Source organism: Panulirus ornatus, chromosome 27 (genome assembly GCF_036320965.1).
Source record: "Panulirus ornatus isolate Po-2019 chromosome 27, ASM3632096v1, whole genome shotgun sequence".
Taxonomy (NCBI): Eukaryota; Metazoa; Arthropoda; class Malacostraca; order Decapoda; family Palinuridae; genus Panulirus; species Panulirus ornatus.
The window spans coordinates 8,362,434-8,390,208 of record NC_092250.1 but is presented as its reverse complement, the minus strand read 5'-3'; the positions used below and the strand labels follow the sequence as shown (position 1 = coordinate 8,390,208).

The window sequence follows — 27,775 nt, the reverse complement described above, 5'->3', positions numbered from 1 at the left end:
CTTATTAAGCCCTTTAGTGGGTAAGGTATCAAATTCTAATATCATGAACAATGTAGATTTAGTCAACAAGCTAAACAATATCAATATTAATTTTGATTTCAAACTAGTTAAGAAGCAGTTAATTCTCACTTCAATAAATAAATGACGTTGTTGTTGAAAGATAACATTTCTCTTATCAAAAATTTGTCATCTTTGTCCCCTTCATTGCCATATATGTATGGACTTATCAAGACACATAAACAAAATCTTCCAGCAACACCTATAGTGAGTTCAGTAGGCTCTATGACATATAAATTATCAAAATGGTTAGTTTCCTTATTAAGCCCTTTAGTGGGTAAGGTATCAAATTCTAATATCATGAACAATGTAGATTTAGTCAACAAGCTAAACAATATCAATATTAATTTTGATTTCAAACTAGTTGGCTTTGATGTTTCCTCACTTTTCACTAAAGTTCCAGTTGATGACCTTTTAGAATATTTATTTGATGTCTTGGATGATATTCATTTACCTATTTCAAAGTCTAATTTCATTGAACTGATAAAATTGTGTATAAAAGACTGTGTATATCAATTTAATGGAGATTATTATGCTCAAAAATTTGGTATGGCAATGGGTAACCCTCTTTCACATGTACTAAGTAATCTTTATATGGAAACCTCCCATTGACACCAAGAATCTTTTAGTTCTCCCTTTTAATAATAATTTCACTTTGCTTCCCATGTTGCTTAAATCCTTTAATGTAAATGTTGCCTTTAGCAACAATAATACTATAAAGAATATCTTAATCAGGAATTCACCAGAAAATTCTCTTGGTTGCATCTATAAACTTCCTTGTGAAAACTGTGATAAATTTTATGTTGATCAGACTGTTAAGGACCTTTCTGTTAGACTTAAGAAACATTAATATAGTATAAGAACGAGACAAGAATCAAATGCCTTGTTTAATCATGGTAAAAACTCTGATCATATCATTGACTGGAGTAACGCCATCTCAGTTGTTAACTCTAACTCTATTACCAAGAGAAATATCATTGAATCTTCTATTATGAAATACACAAAGAATTATAATCTTAATATTAGTGATGATCTGTACAAATTAGAAAACTTTATTGTTGATAAGATTTGTAAAATGATAAGTTTATGAACACTCGTTGTATGTTTTGGACAGTCACATGTTACCAAGAGGCGTCCTAGCTTCGTCTCTTCGATGTTTCTCAACTGACTGTTATATTTCTCTATTGTTTCTCCCCTGAGGATGTGATTATTACACGAAAGTGCACTTGGGAACATTTCGTGTTTCACTTTCCCCGTGGACTCATAGGAATGTCTTGATCACGCGCAAAATTGTATATATATATATATATATATATATATATATATATATATATATATATATATATATATATATATATATATATATATATATATATATATTTTTTTTTTTTTTTTTTTTTGCTTTGTCGCTGTCTCCCGCGTTTGCGAGGTAGCGCAAGGAAACAGACGAAAGAAATGGCCCAACCCACCCCCATACACATGCCTTGATTCAATCCACTGACAACACGTCAATCCCGGTATACCACATCGCTCAAATTCACTCTATTCCTTGCCCTCCTTTCACCCTCCTGCATGTTCAGGCCCCGATCACACAAAATCTTTTTCACTCCATCTTTCCACCTCCAATTTGGTCTCCCTCTTCTCCTCGTTCCCTCCACCTCGGACACATATATCCTCTTGGTCAATCTTTCCTCACTCATTCTCTCCATGTGACCAAACCATTTCAAAACACCCTCTTCTGCTCTCTCAACCACGCTCTTTTTATTTCCACACATCTCTCTTACCCTTACGTTACTCGATCAAACCACCTCACACCACACATTGTCCTCAAACATCTCATTTCCAGCACATCCATCCTCCTGCGCACAACTCTATCCATAGTCCACGCCTCGCAACCATACAACATTGTTGGAACCACTATTCCTTCAAACATACCCATTTTTGCTTTCCGAGATAATGTTCTCGACTTCCACACATTTTTCAAGGCTCCCAGAATTTTCGCCCCCTCCCGCACCCTATGATCCACTTCCGCTTCCATGGTTCCATCCGCTGCCAGATCCACTCCCAGATATCTAAAACACTTCACTTCCTCCAGTTTTTCTCCATTCAAACTCACCTCCCAATTGAATTGACCCTCAACCCTACTGTACCTACTAACCTTGCTCTTATTCTCATTTACTCTTAACTTTCTTCTTTCACACACTTTACCAAACTCAGTCACCAGCTTCTGCAGTTTCTCACAGAAATCAGCCAACAGCGCTGTATCATCAGCGAACAACAACTGACTCACTTCCCAAGCTCTCTCATCCACAACAGACTGCATACTTGCCCCTCTTTCCAAAACTCTTGCATTGACCTCCCTAACAACCCCATCCATAAACAAATCAAACAACCATGGAGACATGACACACCCCTGCCGCAAACCTACATTCACTGAAAACCAATCAGTTTCCTCTCTTCCTACACGTACACATGCCTTACATCCTCGATAAAAACTTTCCACTGCTTCTAACAACTTGCCTCCAATAACATATGTTCCTAAAACCTTCCACAGAGGATCTCTATCAACTCTATCATATGCCTTCTCCAGATCCATAAATGCTACATACAAATGATTTTGTTTTTCTAAGTATTTCTCACATACATTCTTCAAAGCAAACACCTGACCCACACATCCTCTACCACTTCTGAAACCACACTGCTCTTCCCCAATCTGATGCTCTGTACATGCCTTCACCCTCTCAATCAATACCCCCCATACAATTTACCAGGAATACTCAACAAACTTGTACCTTTGCAATTTGAGCACTCACTCTTATCCCCTTTGCCTTTGTACAATGGCACTATGCAAGCATTCCGCCAACCCTCAGGCACCTCACCATGAATCATACATACATTAAATAACCTTACCAACCAGTCAACAATACACTCACCCCGTTTTTTAATAAATTTCACTGCACTACCATCCAAACCTGGTGCCTTTCCGGCTTTCATCTTCCGTAAAGCTTTTACTACCTCTTCTCTATTTACCAAATCATTTTTCCTAACCCTCTCATTTTGCATACCACCTCGACCAAAACACCCTATATCTGCCACTCTATCATCAAACTCATTCAACAAACCTTCAAAATACTCACTCCATCTCCTCACATCACCACTACTTGTTATCACCTGCCCATTAGCCCCCTTCACTGAAGTTTCCATTTGCTCCCTTCTCTTACGCACTTTATTTACCTCCTTCCAAAACATCTTTTTATTCTCCCTGACATTTAATGATACTCTCTCACCCCAACTCTCATTTGACCTCTTTTTCACCTCTTGCACCTTTCTTCTGACCTCCTGTCTCTTTCTTTTATACCTCTCCCACTTATTTGTATTTTTTCCCTGCAAAAATCGTCCAAATGCCTCTCTATTCTCTTTCACTAATAATCTTACTTCTTCATCCCACCACTCACTACCTTTTCTAATCAACCTACCTCCCACGCTTCTCATGCCACAAGCATCTTTTGCGCAAGCCATCACGGCTTCCCTAAATACATTCCATTCCTCCCCCACTCCCCTTACCTCCTTTGTTCTCACCTTTTTCCATTCTGTACTCAGTCTCCCCTAGTACTTCCTCACACAAGTCTCCTTCCCAAGCTCACTTACTCTCACCACTCTCTTCACCCCAACATTCTCTCTTCTTTTCTGAAAACCCCCACAAATCTTCACCTTTGCCTCAACAAGATAATGATCAGACATCCCTCCAGTTGCACCTCTCAGCACATTAACATCCAAAAGTCTCTCTTTCGTGCGTCTATCAATTAATACGTAATCCAATAACGCTGTCTGGCCATCTCTCCTACTTACATACGTATACTTATGTATATCTCGCTTCTTAAACCAGGTATTCCCAATCACCAGTCCTTTTTCAGCACTTAAATCTACAAGCTCTTCACCATTTCAATTTACAACACTGAACACACCGTGCATACCAATTATTCCCTCAACTGCCACATTACTCTCCTTTGCTTTCAAATTACCCATCACTATAACCCGGTCTCGTGCATCAAAACCACTAACACACTCATTCAGCTGCTCCCAAAACACTTGCCTCTCATGATCTTTCTTCTCATGCCCAGGTGCATATGCACCAATAATCACCCATCTCTCTCCATCAACTATCAATTTTACCCATATCGATCTTGAATTTACTTTCTTACACTCTATCACATACTCCCACAACTCCTGATTCAGGAATAGTGCTACTCCTTCCCTTCCTCTTGTCCTCTCACTAACCCCTGACTTTACTCTCAAGACATTCACAAACCACTCTTCCCCTTTACCCTTGAGCTTCGTTTCACTCAGCGCCAAAACATCCAGGTTCCTTTCCCCAAACACACTACCTATCCCTCCTTTTTTCTCATCTTGATTACATCCACACACATTTAGACATCCCAGTCTGAGCCTTCGAGGAGGATGAGCACTCCTCGCGTGACTCCTTCTTCTGTTTCCCCTTTTAGAAAGTTAAAGTACAAGAAGGGGAGGGTTTCTGGCCCCCCCACTCCCGTCCCATCTAGACGCCTGTTACGACACGTGAGGAATGCGTGGGAAGAATTCTTTTTCCCCAATATATATATATATATATATATATATATATATATATATATATATATATATATATATATATATATATATATATATATATATATATATATATATATATTTAGACGATTTTTCAAGGAAAATAATGCAAAGACTGGGAGATGTAGGAAAGAAAGAGGCAGGAGGTTAAGAGAAGGATGCAAGATGTGAAAAAGAGGGCAAATGAGAGTTAGGGTTAGAGAGTATCACTAAATTTAGAGAGAATGAAAAGATATTTTGAAAGGAGGTAAATAATGTCCGTAAGACAAGGGAACAAATGGGAACATCAGTGAAGGGGGCTAATGGGGGATGATAAAAAGTAGTGGTGATGTGAGAAGGACATAGAGTGAGTATTTTGAAAGTTTGTTGAATGTTTTATATGATGGAGTGGCAGATATAGTGTGTTTTGGTCGAGGTGGTGTGCAAAGTGAGAGGGTTAGGGAGAATGATTTGGTAAACAGAGAAGAGGTAGCAAAAGCTTTGCGGAAGATGAAAGCCGGCAAGGCAGCGGGTTTGGATGGTATTGCAGTGAAATTTATTAGAAAGGTGGGTGACTGTATTGTTGAGTGTTTGGTAAGGTGCTTTAATGTATATATGACTCATGGTGAGTTGCCTGAGGATTGGAGGAATGCTTCCATTGTGCCATTGTACAAAAGAAAAGGGGATAAAAGTAAATGCTCAAATTACAGAGGTATAAATGTTGAGTATTTCTGGGAAGTTATATGGGAGGCATTGATTGCGAGGATGAAGGCATATACAGAGCATCAGACTGGGGAAGAGCAAGTGTTTTTTAAAAGTGGTAGAAGTGGATCAGGTGTTTGCTTCGAAGAATGTATGTGAGAAATACTTAGAATGCAAATGGATTTGTATGTATCATTTATGGATCAGGAGAAGGTATATGATAGAGTTGATAGAGATGCTCTATGGAAGGTATTAAGAATATATGATGTGGGAGGCAAGTCGTTTGAGGAAGTAAAAAGTTTTTATCGAGGATGTAAAGCATGTGTTCGAGTAGGAAGAGAGGAAAGTGATTGGTTCTCAGTGAATGTTGGTTTACGGCAATGGTGCGTGATGTCTCCATGGTTGTTTAATTTGTTTATGGATGGTGTTGTTAGGAAGGTGAATGGAAGAGTTTTGGAAAGAGGGGCACGTATGCAGTCTGTTGTGGATGCAAGGTCTTTGAAAGTTGGTGATGATACAGCGCTGGTGACTGATTCGGGTGAAAACTGCAGAAGCTGGTGACTGAGTTTGGTAAGGTGTGTGAAAGAAGAAAGCTGGGAGTAACTGTGATAAGAACAAGGCTATTAGGTTCAGTATGGTTGAGGGACAAATCGATTGGTAGGTAAATTTAAATGAAGGAAAACTGAAGGAAGTGAAGTGTTATAGATATATGATAGCGGATTTGGCAGCGGATGTAACCATAGAAGCGGAAGTGAGTCACAGGGTCGGGGAGGGGGCGAATGTTCTTGGAGCGTTGAAGAATGTGTGGAAGGCGAGAACATTATATCGAAGAGCAAAAATGGGTGTGTTTGAAGGAATAGTGTTTCCAACAATGTTTTATGGTTGCGAGGCGTGGGCTATATATATATGGCTGTGCGGAGGAGGGGGGATGTGTTGGAAATGAGATGTTTGAGGACCATATATGATGTGAGGTGGTTTGATTGAGTAAGTAATGAAAGGGTAGGAGATATATGTGGTAATAAAAAGAGTGTGGTTGAGAGAGCAGAAGAGGGTGTATGGAAATGGTTTGGCCACATGGAATGAATCAGTGAGATATACCGTCCACCCCGGTATACCACATTGTTTTAATTCACTCTATTCCTTGCACGCCTCTCGCCCTCCTGTATGTTCAGGTCCTGATCGCTCAAAATCATTTTCACTCCATCCTTCCACTTTCATTTTGGTCTCACGCTTCTCCTTGTTCCCTCCACCTCTGACACATATATCCTCTTTGTTAATCTTTCCTCACTTATTCTCTTCATATGTCCAAACCATTTCAGCACACTTTCTTTTACTCTGTAAACCATACTCTTTCAATTTCCACACATTTCTCTTACCTTTACATTATTTACTTGATCAAACTACCTCACACCACGTATTGTTCTCGCACATTTCATTTCCAGCTCCTCCACTCTCCTCCGTACAACCCTATCTATAGCTCATGCTTCGCAACCATATAACATTGTAGGAACCACTATTCCTTCAAATATACCCATTTTCGCTTTTCGAGATAACGCTCTCGCCTTCCACACGTTTTTTAACACTCCCAAAACCTTCGCCTCTACCTAACTCTGTGACTCACTTCCGCTTCCATGGTTCCATTCGCTGCCAAGTCCACTCTCAGATATCTAGAACACTCCATTTCCTCCAATTTTTCTCCATTCCGACTTATATCCCAATTTACTTGTCCCTCAACCGTACTGAACCTAATGACCTTGCTCTTATTCACATTTACTCTCGACTTTCTCTTTCCACATCCTTTTCCAAACTCAGTCACCAACCTCTGCAGTTTCTCACACGAATCAGCCACTAGAGCTGTATCATCGGCGAACAACTTACTTCCACAAGCCCTCTCATCCACAAGAGACTGCATACTCGCCCCTCTCTCCAAAGCTATTGCATTTACATCCCTAACCACCCCATCCATAAACCATGGGGACATCACACACTTCTGCCGGTAAAAGACATTCACTGGGAACCAATCACTCTCTTCTCTCCCTACTCGTACACATGCCTTACATCCTTGGTAGAAACTTTTCAATGCTGCTAAGAACTTACCTTCCACGCCATATACTCCTAAAACAATCTACAAAGCATCTCTCATAACCCTATCATATGCTTTCTCAAGATTCAAAAATGCTACATACAAACACCTGATCCACACATCCTCTCCTGCTTCGGAAGCTACACTGCTCCTCCCCGATCTGATGCTCTGTACATGACTTCACCCTCTCAATTATTACCCTCCCATATAATTTCCCAGGAATACTCAACAAATGTATACCTCCGTAATTTGAACACTCACCTTTATCCCCTTTGCCTTTGTACAATGGCACTATGCATGAATTCCGCCAATCCTCAGGCACTTTACATGATTCATACATACAGTGAATATCCTTACTAACCAATCAATAACACAGTCACCCCCTTTTTTTAATAAATGCCACTGCACTACCATCCAACCTCGCCCCCTTGCCGGATTTCATCTTCCGCAAAGCTTTCACTGCCTGCTCTCTTCACCAAATCATTCTCCAAGACCCCCTCCTTTCGTACACTTCCCCAACCAAAACACTCTATATCTGCCACTATATCATCAAACACATTCAACAAACGTACAAAATACTCACTTCATCTCCTTTTCATCCCATCGCTCTTTGTTATATATAATTAAACATTAATGAGAAGACCTTGATAATAGTTTCATTTGTCTATGCCGTCGCTGCTATCATATAAGAAGCCTTAGAGATGCGGCAAAGTGAGTAAGAAAGTTTGTCTATATAACACAAACTATAATCTCAAATATTGCACACACACACACACACACACACACACACACACACTTACACCATACACGCAAACACAAACACAGACGTGCGCGCGCGCGCGTCATCAGTGTCGGACCAGCTTGTGTTCGATTCCCCGGGAATAGCAGTCAACCTACACCCAATCTAAGTATTCATCCTTCCCTCGGGGCCGTTCTATTTAGGGATACCTGGCTAATGCATGTGTATGTTTGTATGCGTTTGTGCATGTGTGTGTTTGTGTATGTGTGTGTGTGTGTGTGTGTGTGTGTGTGTGTGTGTGTGTGTGTGTGTGTGTATGTGTGTGTGTGTGTGTGTGTGTGCGTTTGTGCATGTGTTTGTTTGTGTATATGTGTGTGTGTGTGTGTGTGTGTGTGTGTTTGTGTGTGTGTGTGTGTGTGTATGTATGTGTGTGTGTTTGTATGCGTTTGTGTATGTGTGTGTTTGTGTATGTGTGTGTGTGTGTGTGTGTGTGTGTGTGTGTGTGTGTGTGTGTGTGTGTGTGTGTGTGTTTACATACTCATATAAGAGTAAAGACTGGCAAATATATGCAAGGTTAGGAAACGGGCAACACGTGTCCAAAACTCTATCCTTGTAGGAAGTAAGGGGAAGCATATATGACAAAGTTCTGCGTTGGATATGGTGGCCAAAACACTGGTCTATGAATGAGGTAGATATCTATACCGAAGGAGATGAACCAATACTTTTGTCAGTTTTTTAAAAGTTTCTGAAGTACCGTAGGTATTGATCATTGCGTGAGAGTTGAACCTTACCGTAAACTGTAACTTTGACACCATCATGACACAGACCATCATCAAACCGCCACCCACGAAGAACACAGGCATGTAATCCGAGTCACCTGCAGAACACAAGAGTGATTAGTGCTTTACATTTCAGACGATAAGGTGCAATTCAGGCGATACTCACAAAGGGTAGTACTTACCCAAGTTGGCGCTGTGCTTGTCGACAACAATGCCGGCGAGAAGAGGACCGACAGCGAGGCCCAAAGTGCCAAGAAGGCGTTGCTTCCCATAGTCCGCTTTGTATTGTTTGACGATCGCAAGGGTTGTTGCATCCTGGAAGTTGAAAGCTATGCCAAATCTCTTAAGGATATTTTTTTTTTTTTTGCTTTGTCGCTGTCTCCCGCGTTTGCGAGGTAGCGCAAGGAAACAGACGAAAGAAATGGCCCAACCCACCCCCATACACATGTATATACATACGTCCACACACGCAAATATACATACCTACACAGCTTTCCATGGTTTACCCCAGACGCTTCACATGCCTTGATTCAATCCACTGACAGCACGTCAACCCCGGTATACCACATCGCTCCAATTCACTCTATTCCTTGCCCTCCTTTCACCCTCCTGCATGTTCAGGCCCCGATCACACAAAATCTTTTTCACTCCATCTTTCCACCTCCAATTTGGTCTCCCTCTTCTCCTCGTTCCCTCCACCTCCGACACATATATTCTCTTGGTCAATCTTTCCTCACTCATTCTCTCCACGTGCCCGAGCCATTTCAAAACACCCTCTTCTGCTCTCTCAACCACGCTCTTTTTATTTCCACACATCTCTCTTACCCTTACGTTACTTACTCGATCAAACCACCTCACACCACATATTGTCCTCAAACATCTCATTTCCAGCACATCCATCCTCCTGCGCACAACTCTATCCATAACCCACGCCTCGCAACCATACAACATTGTTGGAACCACTATTCCTTCAAACATACCCATTTTTGCTTTCCGAGATAATGTTCTCGACTTCCACACATTCTTCAAGGCTCCCAGAATTTTCGCCCCCTCCCCCACCCTATGATCCACTTCCGCTTCCATGGTTCCATCCGCTGCCAGATCCACTCCCAGATATCTAAAACACTTCACTTCCTCCAGTTTTTCTCCATTCAAACTCACCTCCCAATTGACTTGACCCTCAACCCTACTATACCTAATAACCTTGCTCTTATTCACATTTACTCTTAACTTTCTTCTTTCACTCACTTTACCAAACTCAGTCACCAGCTTCTGCAGTTTCTCACATGAATCAGCCACCAGCGCTGTATCATCAGCGAACAACAACTGACTCACTTCCCAAGCTCTCTCATCCCGAACAGACTTATTACTTGCCCCTCTTTCCAAAACTCTTGCATTCACCTCCCTAACAACCCCATCCATAAACAAATTAAACAACCATGGAGACATCACACACACTTGCCGCAAACCTACATTCACTGAGAACCAATCACTTTCCTCTCTTCCTACACGTACACATGCCTTACATCCTCGATAAAAACTTTTCACTGCTTCTAACAACTTGCCTCCCACACCATATATTCTTAATACCTTCCACAGAGCATCTCTATTAACTCTATCATATGCCTTCTCCAGATCCATAAATGCTACATACAAATCCATTTGCTTTTCTAAGTATTTCTCACATACATTCTTCAAAGCAAACACCTGATCCACACATCCTCTACCACTTCTGAAACCACACTGCTCTTCCCCAATCTGACGCTCTGTACATGCCTTCACCCTCTCAATCAATATCCTCCCATATAATTTACCAGGAATACTCAACAAACTTATACCTCTGTAATTTGAGCACTCACTCTTATCCTCTTTGCCTTTGTACAATGGCACTATGCACGCATTCCGCCAATCCTCAGGCACTCACCATGAGTCACACATACATTATATAACTTTACCAACCAGTCAACAATACAGTCACCCCTTTTTTAATAAATTCCACTGCAATACCATCCAAACCTACTGCCTTGCCGGCTTTCATCTTCCGCAAAGCTTTTACTACCTCTTCTCTGTTTACCAAACCATCTTCCCTAACCCTCTCACTTTGCACACCACCTCGACCAAAACACCCTATATCTGCCACTCTATCATCAAACACATTCAACAAACCTTCAAAATACTCACTCCATCTCCTTCTCACATCACCACTACTTGTTATCACCTCCCCATTTGCGCCCTTCACTGAAGTTCCCATTTGCTCCCTTGTCTTACGCACTTTATTTACCTCCTTCCAGAACATCTTTTTATTCTCCCTAAAATTTAATGATACTCTCTCACCCCAACTCTCATTTGCCCTTTTTTTCACCTCTTGCACCTTTCTCTTGACCTCCTGTCTCTTTGTTTTATACATCTCCCACTCAATTGCATTTTTTCCCTGCAAAAATCGTCCAAATGTCTCTCTCTTCTCTTTCACTAATACTCTTACTTCTTCATCCCACCACTCACTACCCTTTCTAATCAACCCACCTCCCACTCTTCTCATGCCACAAGCATCTTTTGCGCAATCCATCACTGATTCCCTAAATACATCCTATTCCTCCCCCATTCCCCTTACTTCCATAGTTCTCACCTTTTTCCATTCTGTACTCAGTCTCTCCTGGTACTTCCTCACACAAGTCTCCTTCCCAAGCTCACTTACTCTCACCACCCTCTTCACCCCAACATTCACTCTTCTTTTCTGAAAACCCATACAAATCTTCACCTTAGCCTCCACAAGATAATGATCAGACATCCCTCCAGTTGCACCTCTCAGCAAATTAACATCCAAAAGTCTCTCTTTCCCGCGACTGTCAATTAACACGTAATCGAATAACGCTCTCTGGCCATCTCTCCTACTTACATAAGTATACTTATGTATATCTCGCTTTTTAAACCAGGTATTCCCAATCATCAGTCCTTTTTCAGCGCATAAATCTACAAGCTCTTCACCATTTCCATTTACAACACTGAACACCCCATGTATACCAATTATTCCCTCAACTGCCACATTACTCAAGGATATATATATATATATATATATATATATATATATATATATATATATATATATATATATATATATATATATATATATATATATATATATATATATATATATATATATATATATATATATATATATATATATATATATATATATCTTTTCTTTCTTTTAAACTATTCGCCATTTCCCGCGTTAGCGAGGTAGCGCTAAGAACAGAGGACTGGGCCTTTTTTGGAATATCCTCAACTGGCCCCCTCTGTTCCCTCTTTTGGAAAATTTAAAAAAAAAAAAAACGAGAGGGGAGGATTTCCAGCCCCACGCTCCCTCCCCTTTTAGTCGCCTTCTACGACACGCAGGGAATACGTGGGAAGTATTCTTAATCCCCTATCCCCAGGGATATATATATATATATATATATATATATATATATATATATATATATATATATATATATATCATACAAACCTTCTACAGCCAGGATCAAATCTGGGACCCCTTGTGCAAGAGGCAGGCATGCTAACCGCTAGGCTAAGGGACTGTATAATAGGACACAGCTATTCGAAATACTAAGTACTCGAATACCCTTCGTCTCACAATGGTGAGCAACGGGGTCTATCGGTTGTTTCCGAACAGAAGGTTTGTATGTTCTATGAAGGTGCGCGTTCATATACACTTTATTCGTATTTATATAACTCCGCGTTGTACAGTTAGGTTCGGTAAAACGCTATCAGCTGGCTATGTGTTCTGTTGGGAAACAACCGATAGACCCCGTTGCTCACCATTGTGAGACGAAGGGTATTTGAGTACTTAGTATTTCGAATAGTTGTATTCTATTAGACAGTCCCTTAGCCTAGCGGTTAGCATGCCTGCCTCTTGCACAAGGGGTCCCAGGTTCGATCCTGGTTGTTGGAGGTTTGTATGTTCTATGAAGGTGCGCGTTCATATACACTTTATTCGTATATATATATATATATATATATATATATATATATATATATATATATGTATATATATATATATATATATATATATATATATATATATATATGTATATATATATAAATATATATTTTTTTTTCTTTCAAACTATTAGCCATTTCCAGAGTTAGCAAAGAAGCATTAAGAACAGAGGACTGGGCCTTTGAGGGAATATCCTCACCTGGCCCCCTTCTCTGTTCCTTCCTTTGGAAAATTAAAAAAAAATAAAAAGAGACGGGAGGATTTCTAGCCCCCCGATACCTCCCATTTTAATTGCCTTCTACGACACGCAGGGAATACATGGGAAGTATTCTTTCTCCCCTATCCCCAGGGATAATATGTATGTATATTATCCCTGCGGACAAGGAAGAAAGAATACTTCCCACGCATTCCTCACGTGTCGTAGAAGGCGATTAAAGGGGACGGGAGCGAGGGGCCAGAAACCCTCACCTCCTTGTATTTTAACTTTCTAAAAGGGGAAACAGAAGAAAGAGTCACGCGGATAGTGTTCATCCTCATCGAAGGCTCAGATTGGGGAATCTAAATGTGTGTGGATGTAACCAAGATGAGAAAAAAGAAGAGATAGGTAGTATGTTTGAGGAAAGGAAACTGGATGTTTTGGCTCTGAGTAAAACGAAGCTCAAAGGTAAAGGGGAAGAGTGGTTTGGGAATGTCTTGGGAGTAAAGTCAGGGGTTAGTGAGACGACAAGAGCAAGGGAAGGAGTAGCACTACTCCTGAAACAGGAGTTGCGGGAGTATGTGATAGAGTGTAAGAAAGAAAACTCTAGATTGATATGGGTAAAACTGAAAGTTGATTGAGAGAGATGGGTGATTATTGGTGCATATGCACCTGGGCATGAAAAGAAAGATCATGAGAGGCAAGTGTTTTGGGAGCAGCTGAATGAGTGTGTTAGTGGTTTTTATGCACAAGACCGGGTTATAGTGATGGGTGATTCGAATGCAAAGGTGAGTAATGTGGCAGTTGAAGGAATAATTGGTATACATGGAGTGTTCAGTGTTGTAAATGGAAATGGTGAAGAGCTTGTAGATTTATGTGCTGAAAAAGGACTGGTGATTGGGAATACCTGGTTTAAAAAGCAAGATATTCATAAGTATACGTATGTAAGTAGGGGAGATGGCAAGAGAGCGTTACTGGATTACGTGTTAATTGATAGACGTGCGAAAGAGAGACTTTTGGATGTTAATGTGCTGAGAGGTGCAATTGGAGGGATGTCTGATCATTATCGTGTGGAGGCGAATGTGAAGATATCTAGGGATTTTGAGAAAAGAAGAGAGAATGTTGGGGGGAAGAGAGTAGTGAGAGCAAATGAGCTTGGGAATGATACTTGTGTGAGGAAGTACCATGAGAGACTGAGTACAGGATGGAAAAAGGTGAGAACAAAGGAGGTAAGGGGAGTGGGGGAGGAATGGAATGTATTTAGGGAAGCAGCGATGGCTTGCGCAAAAGATCCTTGTGGCATGAGAAGCCTGGGAAGTGGGTTGATTAGAAAGGGTAGTGAGTGGGGGGGTGAAGAAGCAAGATTATTAGTGAAAGAGAAGAGAGTGGCATTTGGATGATTTTTGCAGGGGAAAAAATGCAAATGAGTGGGAGATGTATAAAAGAAAGAGACAGGAGGTCAAGAGAAAGGTGCAAGAGGTGAAAAAGAGGGCAAATGAGAGTTGGGGTGAGAGAGTATCATTAAATTTTAGGGAGAATAAAAAGATGTTTTGGAAGGAGGTAAATAAAGTGCGTAAGACAAGGGAGCAAATGGGAACTTCAGTGAAGGGGGTTAATGGGGAGGTGATAACAAGTAGTGGTGATGTGTGAAGGAGATGGAGTGAGTATTTTGAAGGTTTGTTGAATGTGTTTGATGATAGAGTGGCAGATATAGGATGTTTTGGTCGAGGTGGTGTGGAAAGTGAGAGTTTTAGGGAAAATGATTTGGTAAACAGAGAATAGGTAGTAAAAACTTTGCGGAAGATGAAAGCCGGCAACACAGCAGGTTTGGATGGTATTATAGTGGAATTTATTTAAAAAAGGAGGTGACTGTATTGTTGACTGGTTCGTAAGGTTATTTAATGTATGTATGATTCATGGTGAGGTGCCTGAGGGTTGGCGGAATGCTTGCATAGTGCCATTGTACAAAGGCAAAGGGGATAAGAGTGAGTACTCAAATTACAGATGTATAAGTTTGTTGAGTATTCCTGGTAAATTATATGGGAGGGTATTGATTGAGAGGGTGATGGCATGTACAGAGCATCAGATTGGGGAAGAGAGGTGTGGTTTCAGAAGTGGTAGAGGATGTGTGGATCAGGTGTTTACTTTGAAGAATGTGTGTGAGAAATAATTAGAAAAGCAAATGGATTTGTATGTAGCATGGATCTGGAGAAGACATATGATTGAGTTGATAGAACTGCTCTGTGGAAGATATTAAGAATATATTGTGTGGGAGGCAAGTTATAAGAAGCAGTGAAAAGTTTTTATCGAGGAAGTAAGGCACGTGTACGTGTAGGAAGAGAGGAAAGTGAATCGTTCTTACTGAATGTAGGTTTGCGGCAGGGTTGTGTGATGTCTCCATGTTTGTTTAATTTGTTTATGGATGGGGTTATTAGGGAGGTGAATGCAAGAGTTTTGGAAATAGGTGCAAGTATGAAATCTGTTGGGGATGAGAGAGTTTGGGAAGTGAGTCAATTGTTGTTCGCTGATGATACAGCGCTGGTGGCTGATTCATATGAAAAACTGCAGAAGCTGGTGACTGAGTTTGGTAAAGTGTGTGAAAGAAGAAAGTTAAGAGTAAATGTGAATAAGAGCAAGGTTATTAGGTACAGTAGGGTTGAGGGTCAAGTCAATTGGGAAGTAAGTTTGAATGGAGAAAAACTGGAGGAAATAAAGAGCTTTAGATATCTGGGAGTGGATCTGGCTACGGATGGAACCATGGTAGCGGAAGTGGATCATACGGTGGGGGAGGGGGCGAAAATCCTGGGAGCCTTGAAGAATGTGTGGAAGTCGAGAACATTATCTCGGAAAGCAAAAATGGGTATGTTTGAAGGAATAGTGGTTCCAACAATGTTGTATGGTTGCGAGGGGTGGGCTTTTGATAGAGTTGTGCGCAGGAGGGTGGATGTGCTGGAAATGAGATGTTTGTGGACGATATGTGGTGTGAGGTGATTTGGTCGAGTAAGTAATGTAAGGGTAAGGGAGATGTGTGGAAATAAAAAGAGCGTGGTTGAGAGAGCAGAAGAGGGTGTTTTGAAATGGTTTGGGCACATGGAGAGAATGAGTGAGGAAAGATTGACCAAGAGGATATATGTGTCGGAGGTGGAGGGAACGAGGAGAAGTGGGAGACCAAACTGGAGGTGGAAAGATGGACTGAAAAAGATTTTGTGTGATCGGGGCCTGAACATGCAGGAGGGTGAAAAGAGGGCAAGGAATAGAGTGAATTAGATCGATGTGGTATACCGGAGTTGACGTGCTGTCAGTAGATTGAATCAGGGCATGTGAAGCGTCTGGGGTAAACCATGGAAAGCTGTGTAGGTATGTATACTTGCGTGTGTGGACGTATGTATATACATGTGTATGGGGGTGGGTTGGGCCATTTCTTTCGTCTGTTTCCTTGCGCTACCTCGCAAACGCGGGAGACAGCGACAAAGCAAAAAAAAAAGAAAAAAAAAATTTTTTTTTTCATAGCATGTAAGGCATGTGTATGTGTAGGAAGAGAGGAAAGTGATTGGTTCTCAGTGAATGTAGGTTTGCGGCAGGGGTGTGTGATGTCTCCATGGTTGTTTAATTTGTTTATGGATGGGGTTGTTAGGGAGGTGAAAGCATGAGTTTTGGAAAGAGGGGCAAGTATAAAGTCTGTTGGGGATGATAGAGCTTGGGAAGTGAGTCAGTTGTTGTTCGCTGATGATACTGCGCTGGTGGCTGATTCATGTGAGAAACTGCAGAAGCTGGTGACTGAGTTCGGTAAAGTGTGTGAAAGAAGAAAGTTAAGAGTAAATGTGAATAAGAGCAAGGTAATTAGGTACAGTAGGATTGAGGGTCAAGTCAATTGGGAGGTAAGTTTAAATGGAGAAAACTGGAGGAAGTAAAGTGTTTTAGATATCTGGGAGTGGATCTGGCTACGGATGGAACCATGGTAGCGGAAGTGGATCATAGGATGGGGGAGGGGGCGAAAATTCTGGGAGCCTTGAAGAATGTCTGGAAGTCGAGAACATTATCTAGGAAAGCAAAAATGGGTATGTTTGAAGGAATAGTGGTTCCAACAATGTTGTATGGTTGCGAGGCGTGGGCTGTGGATAGAGTTGTGCGCAGGAGGGTGGATGTGCTGGAAATGAGATGTGTGAGGACAATGTATGGTGTGAGGTGGTTTGATCGAGTAAGTAACGTAAGGGTAAGAGAGATGTGTGGAAATAAAAAGAGCTTCGTTGAGAGAGCAGAATAGGGTGTTTTGAAATGGTTTGGGCACATGGAGAGAAAGAGTGAGGAAAGATTGACCAAGAGGATATATGTGTCGGAGGTGGAGGGAACGAGAAGTGGGAGACCAAATTGGAGGTGGAAAGATGGAGTGAAAAAGATTTTGTGTGATCGGGGCCTGAACATGCAGGAGGGTGAAAGGAGGGCAAGGAATAGAGTGAATTGGATCGATGTGGTATACCGGGGTTGACGTGCTGTCAGTGGATTGAATCAGGGCATGTGAAGCGTCTGGGGTGAACCATGGAAAGCTTTGTAGGTATGTATATTTTGCGTGTGTGGACGTATGTATATACATGTGTATGGGGTGGGTTGGGCCATTTCTTTCGTCTGTTTCCTTGCGCTACCTCGCAAACGCGGGAGACAACGACAAAGCAAAAAAAGAAAATAAAAAAAAAGATATATATATATATATATATATATATATATATATATATATTTATCCCTGGGGATAGGGGAGAAAGAATACTTCCCACGTATTCCCTGCGTGTCGTAGAAGGCGACTAAAAGGGAAGGGAGCGGGGGGCTGGAAATCCTCCCCTCTCAATTTTTTTTTCTTTTTTATTTTCCAAAAGAAGGAACAGAGAAGGGGGCCTGGTGAGGATATTCCCTAAAAGGCCCAGTCCTCTGTTCTTAACGCTACCTCGCTAATGCGGGAAATGGCGAATAGTATGAAAGAAAGAAGATATATATATATATATATATATATATATATATATATATATATATATATATATATATATATATATATATATATTGTTCTTTATACTCCAGTTGCACCTCTCAGCACATTAACATCCAAAAGTCTCTCTTTCGTGCGTCTATCAATTAATACGTAATCCAATAACGCTCTCTGGCCATCTCTCCTACTTACATACATATACTTATCTATATCTCGCTTTTTAAACCAGGTATTCCCAATCACCAGTCCTTTTTCAGCACATAAATCTACAAGCTCTTCACCATTTCTATTTACAAAACTGAACACTCCATGTATACCAATTATTCCCTCAACTGCCACATTACTCACCTTTGCATTGAAATCACCCATCACTATAACCCGGTCTTGTGCATAAAAACCATTAACACACTCATTCAGCTGCTCCTAAACCATTTGCCTCTCATGATCTTTCTTCTCATGCCCAGGTGCATATGCACCAATAATCACCCATCTCTCTCCATCAACTTTCAGTTTTACCCATATCAATCTAGAATTTACTTTCTTACACTCTATCACATACTCCCACAACTCCTGATTCAGGAGTAGTGCTACTTCTTCCCTTGCTCTTGACCTCTCACTAACCCCTGACTTTACTCCCAAGACATTCCCAAACTACTCTTCCCCTTTACCCTTGAGCTTCGTTTCACTCAGAGCCAAAACATCCAGGTTCCTTTCCTCAAACATACTACCTATCTCTCTTCTTTTCTCATCTTGGTTACATCCACACACATTTAGACACCCCAGTCTGAGCCTTCCAGGAGGACGAGCACTCCTCGCCTGACTCGTTCCTCTGTTTCCCCTTTTAGAAAGTTAAAATACAAGGAGGGGAGTGTTTATCGCCCCCCCCCCGTTCCCGTCTTCTTTAGTCGCCTTGTACGACACGTGAGGAATGCGTGGGAAGTATGCTTTCTCCCCTATCCCCAGGGATAGGGGAGAAATATATATATGTATATATATATATATATATATATATATATATATATATATATATATATATATATATATATATATATATATATATATATATTTTTTTTTTTTTTTTGCTTTGTCGATGTCTCCCGCGTTTGCGAGGTAGCGCAAGGAAACAGACGAAAGAAATGGCCCAACCCACCCCCATACACATGGCTTGATTCAATGCACTGACAGCACGTCAACCCCGGTATACCACATCGCTCCAATTCACTCTATTCTTTACCCTCCTTTCACCCTCCTGCATGTTCAGGCCCCGATCACACAAAATCTTTTTCACTCCATCTTTCCACCTCCAATTTGGTCTCCCTCTTCTCCTCGTTCCCTCCACCTCCGACACATATATCCTCTTGGTCAATCTTTCCTCACTCATTCTCTCCATGTGACCAAACCATTTCAAAACACCCTCTTCTGCTCTCTCAACCACGATCTTTTTATTTCCACACATCTCTCTTACCCTTACGTTACTTACTCGATCAAACCACCTCACACCACACATTGTCCTCAAACATCTCATTTCCAGCACATCCATCCTCCTGCGCACAACTCTATCCATAACCCACGCCTCGCAACCATACAAAATTGTTGGAACCACTATTCCTTCAAACATACCCATTTTTGCTTTCCGAGATAATGTTCTCGACTTCCACACATTCTTCAAGGCTCCCAGAATTTTCGCCCCCTCCCCCATCCTATGATCCACTTCCGCTTCCATGGTTCCATCAGCTGCCAGATCCACTCCCAGATATCTAAAACACTTCACTTCCTCCATTTTTTCTCCATTCAAACTCACCTCCTAATTGAATTGACCCTCAACCCTACTGTACCTAATACTAATAACCTTGCTCTTCTTCACATTTACTCTTAACTTTCTTCTTTCACACATTTTACCAAACTCAGTCACCAGCTTCTGCAGTTTCTCACATGAATCAGCCACCAGCGCTGTATCATCAGCGAACAACAACTGACTCACTTCCCAAGCTCTCTCATCCCCAACAGACTTCATACTTGCCCCTCTTTCCAAAACTCTTGCATTCACCTCCCTAACAACCCCATCCATAAACAAATTAAACAACCATGGAGACATCACACACCCCTGCCGCAAACCTACATTCACTGAGAACCAATCACTTTCCTCTCTTCCTACACGTACACATGACTTACATCCTCGATAAAAACTTTTCGCTGCTTCCAACAACTTGCCTCCCACACCATATATTCTTAATACCTTCCACAGAGCATCTCTATCAACTCTATCATATGCCTTCTCCAGATCCATAAATGCTACATACAAATCCATTTGCTTTTCTAAATATTTCTCACATACATTCTTCAAAGCAAACATCTTACTTCTTCATTCCACCACTCACTACCCTTTCTAATCAACCCACCTCCCACGCTTCCCATGCCACAAGCTTCTTTTACGCACTCCATCACTGCTTCCCTAAATACATCCAATTCCTCCCCCACTCCCCTTACTTCCATTGTAAATAAAGTGCATAAGACAAGGGAGGAAACGGAAACATCAGTGAAGGGCGCTAATGGGGAGGTGATAACAAGTAGTGGTGATGTGAGAAGGAGATGGAGTGAGTATTTTGATGGTCTTTTGAATGGGGTTGATGATAGAGTGGAAGATATAGGGTGTTTTGGTCGAGGTTGTGTGCAAAGTGAGAGGGTTAGGGAAAATGATTTGATAAACAGAGAAGAGGTAGTAAAAGCTTTGCGAAAGATGAAAGCCGGCAAGGCAGCAGGTTTGGATGGTATTGCAGTGGAATATATTAAAAAAGGGGGTGACTGTATTGTTGACTGGTTGGTAAGGTTATTTAATGTATGTATGACTCATGGTGAGGACCTGAGGATTGACGGAATCCGTGTACAGTGCCATTGTACAAAGGCAAAGGGGATAAGAGTGAGTGCTCAAATTATAGAGGTATAAGTTTGTTGAGTATTCCTGGTAAATTATATGGGAGGGTATTGATTGAGAGGGTGAAGGCATGTACAGAGCATCAGATTGGGGAAGAGCAGTGTGGTTTCAGAAGTGGTAGAGGATGTGTGGATCAGGTGTTTGCTTTGAAGAATGTATGTGAGAAATACTTAGAAAAGCAAATGGATTTGTATGTAGCATTTATGGATATGGAGAAGGCATATGATAGAGTTGATAGAGATGCTCTGTGGAAGGTATTAAGAATATATGGTGTGGGAGGCAAGTTGTTAGAAGTAGTGAAAATTTTTATCGAGGATGTAAGGCATGTGTATGTGTAGAAAGAGAGGAAAGTGATTGGTTCTCAGTGAATGTAGGTTTGCGGCAGGGGTGTGTGATGTCTCCATGGTTGTCTAATTTGTTTATGGATGTGGTTGTTAGGGAGGTGAATGCAAAAGTTTTGGAACGAGGGGCACTTATGAAGTCTGTTGTGGATGAGAGAGCTTGGGAAGTGAGTCAGTTGTTGTTCGCTGATGATACAGCACTGGTGGCTGATTCATGTGAGAAACTGCAGAAGCTGGTGACTGAGTTTGGTAAAGTGTGTGAAAGAAGAAAGTTAAGAATAAATGTAAACAAGAGGAAGGTAATTAGGTACAGTAGGGTTGAGGGTCAAGTGAATTGGGAGGTAAGTTTAAATAGAAAAAAACTGGAGGAAGTAAAGTGTTTTAGATATCTGGGAGTGCATCTGGCAGCGGATGGAACCATGGAAGCGGAAGTGAATCATAGGGTGGGGGAGGGGGCGAATATCCTGAGAGCCTTGAAGAATGTGTGGAAGTCGAGAACATTATCTCAGAAAGCAAAAATGGGTATGTTTGAAGGAATAGTGGTTCCAACAATGTTGTAAGGTTGCGAAGCGTGGGCTATGGGTAGAGTTGTGCGGAGGAGAGTGGATGTGCTGGAAATGAGATGTTTGAGGACAATGTGTGGTGTGAGGTCGTTTGATCGAGTAAGTAATGTAAGGGTAAGAGATGTGTGGAAATAAAAAGAGCGTGGTTGAGAGCGCAGAAGAGGGTGTTTTGAAATGGTTTGGGCACATGAAGAGAATGAGTGAGGAAAGATTGACCAAGAAGATATATGTGTCGGAGGTGGAGGGAACGAGAAGTGGGAGACCAAATTGGCGGTGGAAAGATGGAGTGAAAAAGATTTTGAGTGATCGGGGCCTGAACATGCAGGAGGGTGAAAGGCGGGCAAGGAATAAAGTGAATTGGATCGATGTGGTATACCGGGGTTGACGTGCTGTCAGCGTATTGAATTAGGGCATGTGAAGCGTCTGGGGTGAACCATGGAAAGTTGTGTGTGGTCTGGATGTGGAAAGGGAGCTGTGGTTTCGGGCATTATTGCATGACAGCTAGAGACTGAATGTGAACGAATGGGGCCTTTGTTGTCTTTTCCTAGCGATACCTCGCACACATGAGTGTGGAGGGGGATGGTATTCCATGTGTGACGAGGTGGCGATGGGAATGAATAAAGGCAGACAGTGTGAATTGTGTGCATGAGTATATATGTATGTGTCTGTGTGTGTATATATATGTGTACATTGAGATGTATAGGTATGTATATTTGCGGTTGTGGACGTGTATGTATTTACATATGTATGGGGGTGGGTTGGGCCATTTCTTTCGTCTGTTTCATTGCGCTACCTTGCAAACGCGGGAGACAGCGAAAAAGCAAAATAAATAAATAAATAAAATATATATATATATATATATATATATATATATATATATATATATATATATATATATATATATATATATATATATATATATCCCTGGGGATAGGGGAGAAAGGATATTTCCCACGTATTCCCTGCGAGTCGTAGAAGGCGACTAAAAGGGGAGGGAGCGAGGGGCTGGAAATCCTCCCCTCATTTTTTTTTTTTCTTCCAAAGGAGGAACAGAGAACGAGGCCAAGTGAGGATATTCCCTCAGAGGCCCAGTCCTCTGTTCTTAACGCTAACTTGCTAACGCGGGAAATGACGAATAGTTTGAACGAAAAGAAAGAATACATATATATATATATATATATATATATATATATATATATATATATATATATATATATATATATATATATATATATATATATATATATATATATATATATATATATATATATATATATATATGTATATATATATATATATATATATATATATATATATATATATATATACATATATATATATATATATATATATATATATATATATATATATATATATATATATATATATATATATATATATATATGTATATATATATATATATATATATATATATATATATATATATATATATATATATATATATATATATATATATATATATATATATATGTATATATATATATATATATATATATATATATATATAAATGTGTGTGGATGTAACCAAGATGTGAAAAAAGGAGAGATAGGTAATATGTTTGAGGAAAGGAACCTGGATGTTTTGGCTCTGAGTGAAACGAAGCTCAAGGGTAAAGGGGAAGAGTGGTTTGGGAAGGTCTTGGGAGTAAAGTCAGGGGTTAGTGAGAAGACAAGAGCAAGGGAAGGAGAAGCAATACTCCTGAAACAGGAGATGTGGGAGTATGTGATAGAATGTAAGAAAGTAAATTCTCGATTAATATGGGTAAAACTGAAAGTTGATGGAGAGAGATGGGTGATTATTCGTGCATATGCACCTGGGCATGAGAAGAAAGATCATGAGAGGCAAGTGTTTTGGGAGCAGCTAAATGAGTGTGTTAGTGGTTTTGATGCACGAGACCGGGTTATAGTGATGGGTGATTTGAATGCAAAGGTGAGTAATGTGGCAGTTGAGGAAATAATTGGTATACATGGGGTGTTCAGTGTTGTAAATGGAAATGGTGAAGAGCTTGTAGATTTATGTGCTGAAAAAGGACTGATGATTGGGAATACCTGGTTTAAAAAGCTAGATATACATAAGTATACTTATATAAGTAGGAGAGATGGCCAGAGAGCGTTATTGGATTACGTGTTAATTGACAGGCGCGCGAAAGAGAGACTTTTGGATGTTAATGTTCTGAGAGGTGCTACTGGAGGGATGTCTGATCATTATCTTGTGGAGGCTAAGGTGAAGATTTGTATGGGTTTTCAGAAAAGAAGAGTGAATGTTGGGGTGAAGAGGGTGGTGAGAGTAAGTGAGCTTGGGAAGGAGACTTGTGTGAGGAAGTACCAGGAGAGACTGAGTACAGAATGGAAAAAGGTGAGAACAATGGAAGTAAGGGGAGTGGGGGAGGAATGGGATGTATTTAGGGAATCAGTGATGGATTGCGCAAAAGATGCTTGTGGCATGAGAAGAGTTGGAGATGGGTTGATTAGAAAGGGTAGTGAGTGGTGGGATGAAGAAGTAAGATTATTAGTGAAAGAGAAGAGAGAGGCATTTGGACGATTTTTGCAGGGAAAAAATGCCATTGATTGGGAGATGTATAAAGGAAAGAGACAGGAGGTCAAGAGAAAGGTGCAAGAGGTGAAAAAAAGGGCAAATGAGAGTTGGGGTGAGAGAGTATCATTTAATTTTAGGGAGAATAAAAAGATGTTCTGGAAGGAGGTAAATAGAGTGCGTAAGACAAGGGAGCAAATGGGAACTTCAGTGAATGGCGCAAATGGGGAGGTGATAACAAGTAGTAGTGATGTGAGAAGGAGATGGAGTGAGTATTTTGAAGGTTTGTTGAATGTGTTTGATGATAGAGTGGCAGATATAGGGTGTTTTGGTCGAGGGTTAGGGAAAATGATTTGGTAAACAGAGAAGAGGTAGTAAAAGCTTTGCGGAAGATGAAAGCCGGCAAGGCAGCAGGTTTGGATGGTATTGCAGTGGAATTTATTAAAAAAGGGGGTGACTGTATTGTTGACTGGTTTGTAAGATTATTTAATGTATGTATGACTCATGGTGAGGTGCCTGAGGATTGGCGGAATGCGTGCATAGTGCCATTGCACAAAGGCAAAGGGGATAAGAGTGAGTGCTCAAATCACAGAGGTATAATTTTTTTGAGTATTCCTGGTATATTATATGGGAGGGTATTGATTGAGAGGGTGAAGGCATGTACAGAGCATCAGATTGGGGAAGAGCAGTGTGGTTTCAGAAGTGGTAGAGGATGTGTGGATCAGGTGTTTGCTTTGAAGAATGTATGTGAGAAATACTTAGAAAAGCAAATGGATTTGTATGTAGCATTTATGGATCTGGAGAAGGCATATGATAGAGTTGATAGAGATGCTCTTTGGAAGGTATTAAGAATATATGGCGTGGGAGGAAAGTTGTTAGAAGCAGTGAAACGTTTTTATCGAGGATGTAAGGCATGTGTACGTGGAGGAAGAGAGGAAAGTGATTGGTTCTCAGTGAATGTAGGTTTGCGGCAGGCGTGTGTGATGTCTCCATGGTTGTTTAATTTGTTTATGGATGTGGTTGTTAGGGAGGTAAATGCAAGAGTTTTGGAAAGAGGGGTAAGTATGAAGTCTGTTGGGGATGAGAGAGCTTGGGAAGTGAGTCAGTTGTTGTTCGCTGATGATACAGCGCTGGTGGCTGATTCATATGAGAAACTGCAGAAGCTGGTGACTGAGTTTGGAAAAGTGTGTGGAAGAAGAAAGTTAAGAGTAAATGTGAATAAGAGCAAGGTTATTAGGTACAGTAGGGTTGAGGGTCAAGTCAATTGGGAGGTGAGTTTGAATGGAGAAAAACTGGAGGAAGTGAAGTGTTTTAGATATCTGGGAGTGGATCTGGCAGCGGATGGAACCATGGAAGCGGAAGTGGATCATAGGGTGGGGAGGGGGCGAAAATTCTGGGGGCCTTGAAGAATGTGTGGAAGTCGAGAACATTATCTCGGAAAGCAAAAATGGGTATGTTTGAAGGAATAGTGGTTCCAACAATGTTGTATGGTTGCGAGGCGTGGGCTATGGATAGAGTTGTGCGCAGGAGGATGGATGTGCTGGAAATGAGATGTTTGAGGACAATGTGTGGTGTGAGGTGGTTTGATCGAGTGAGTAACGTAAGGGTAAGAGAGATGTGTGGAAATAAAAAGAGCGTGGTTGAGAGAGCAGAAGAGGGTGTTTTGAAGTGGTTTGGGCACATGGAGAGAATGAGTGAGGAAAGATTGACCAAGAGGATATATGTGTCGGAGGTGGAGGGAACGAGGAGAAGAGGGAGACCAAATTGGAGGTGGAAAGATGGAGTGAAAAAGATTTTGTGTGATCGGGGCCTGAACATGCAGGAGGGTGAAAGGAGGGCAAGGAATAGAGTGAATTGGAGTGATGTGGTATACCGGGGTTGACGTGCTGTCAGTGGATTGAATCAAGGCATGTGAAGCATCTGGGGTAAACCATGGAAAGCTGTGTAGGTATATATATTTGCGAGTGTGGACGTATGTATATACATGTGTATGGGGGGGGGGGTTGGGCCATGTCTTTGGTCTGTTTCCTTGCGCTACCTCGCAAACGCGGGAGACAGCGACAAAGTACAATAATAAAATAATAATATATATATATGTATATATATATATATGTATAAATATATATATATTCGATTGTTTTTTTATTCGGAAGCTTTTAATTATCTATGCCAAAAATCTATGATATAATGTTTAGCCAGTTTGCCATGAAAGTGAAGGGTACCAGCATGGTACCTAGCAACATACCATTAAGGGTTTTAGTAAGAAGTAATCATAAGTTTATCCTTAGAAGGAAAGTCATCCGAGCCACAATACGGTGAGGGAATATGATAGGTGTAAAGGATGAAAAATGAAATTCTTATCAAATATCGGTTATGGTAGAGGATGAAACACAGTCCCTAACTAGGATATCATCATGCTGAAGGATTAAGAGCATAATGCTTATGCCACATACCATCATGGTGAAGGAGGACGCCAGAAAGAATGATGCAGACATACGGAGAGCAAAGTAGATCCAGAAGGTTATCACATTGTTGGATGGATCGTCCAGATTGGTACACTTGAGCGTCTCCTCTACTTCACACTGCATAGGGCACCACTCAGAGGGACAAGTGAGGTTACGAAACACCTGTTCCTTGAACTGCCCATCGTACCAAGTGTGGCCGCACGTGTCCCCGTCCCTCCAAGAATCCACTTTCCCGCTGATCGTTACCTGTCCATTTTAGATAATATAATCACAAGGCTCAAATATTTATTGTAATCTGTTTACCAAAGACCATCCAATATACATTTTGTCAAGATCACCGTACGTTATCGTACCTTTTCAGTTATGTTGAAGGATCGGCAGGAGAGATCATCGTCGTACTGGAGGCACACAGTCAGCTCTGTTGGTGGAATCTCACACTGGAACTCACACTGCTGCAATTCCAACATCTTTTGTATTTGTTATGTACTCGGTAGAGAGGAATGAAGTATGTTATGTACTCGGTAGAGAGGAATGATGTATGTTATTCCTATATATGTTCACCCTTCTTTATCTTGTTCCATTTTCTTATCTTGAAAGAATTTAGTAGTTCGGACATGCATATGAATTTGGACATGGATAAACGATCTAATGCTAGTGGAATCTGCACCAAAAAATTCGAGAATGTATTAATTGAACTATACGCTTCGTCTCACGTTGGTTCTGTATAATGCTATCTGCTGGTTGTGTGAGCTTACGGGAAATGACCATGGGAGAGCCTGAGCTTATC

The 27,775-nt window shown here is 40.9% G+C and overlaps 1 protein-coding gene across 1 annotated transcript in view; it reads right to left on the bottom strand.

Moving 5' to 3' along the window:
• LOC139757505 (major facilitator superfamily domain-containing protein 6-like) overlaps positions 1-27,455 on the bottom strand; it is a 67,340-nt gene extending 39,885 nt beyond the window's left edge. The window contains exons 1-2 of the mRNA XM_071678018.1: positions 27,342-27,455; positions 26,977-27,234 (exon numbers count right to left, since the gene is read on the bottom strand). Of these exons, the coding sequence (XP_071534119.1) occupies positions 26,977-27,234; positions 27,342-27,455 (372 nt within the window). The remainder of the gene's footprint in view (positions 1-26,976; positions 27,235-27,341) is intronic.
• Between the last annotated feature and the right edge of the window lie 320 nt (positions 27,456-27,775).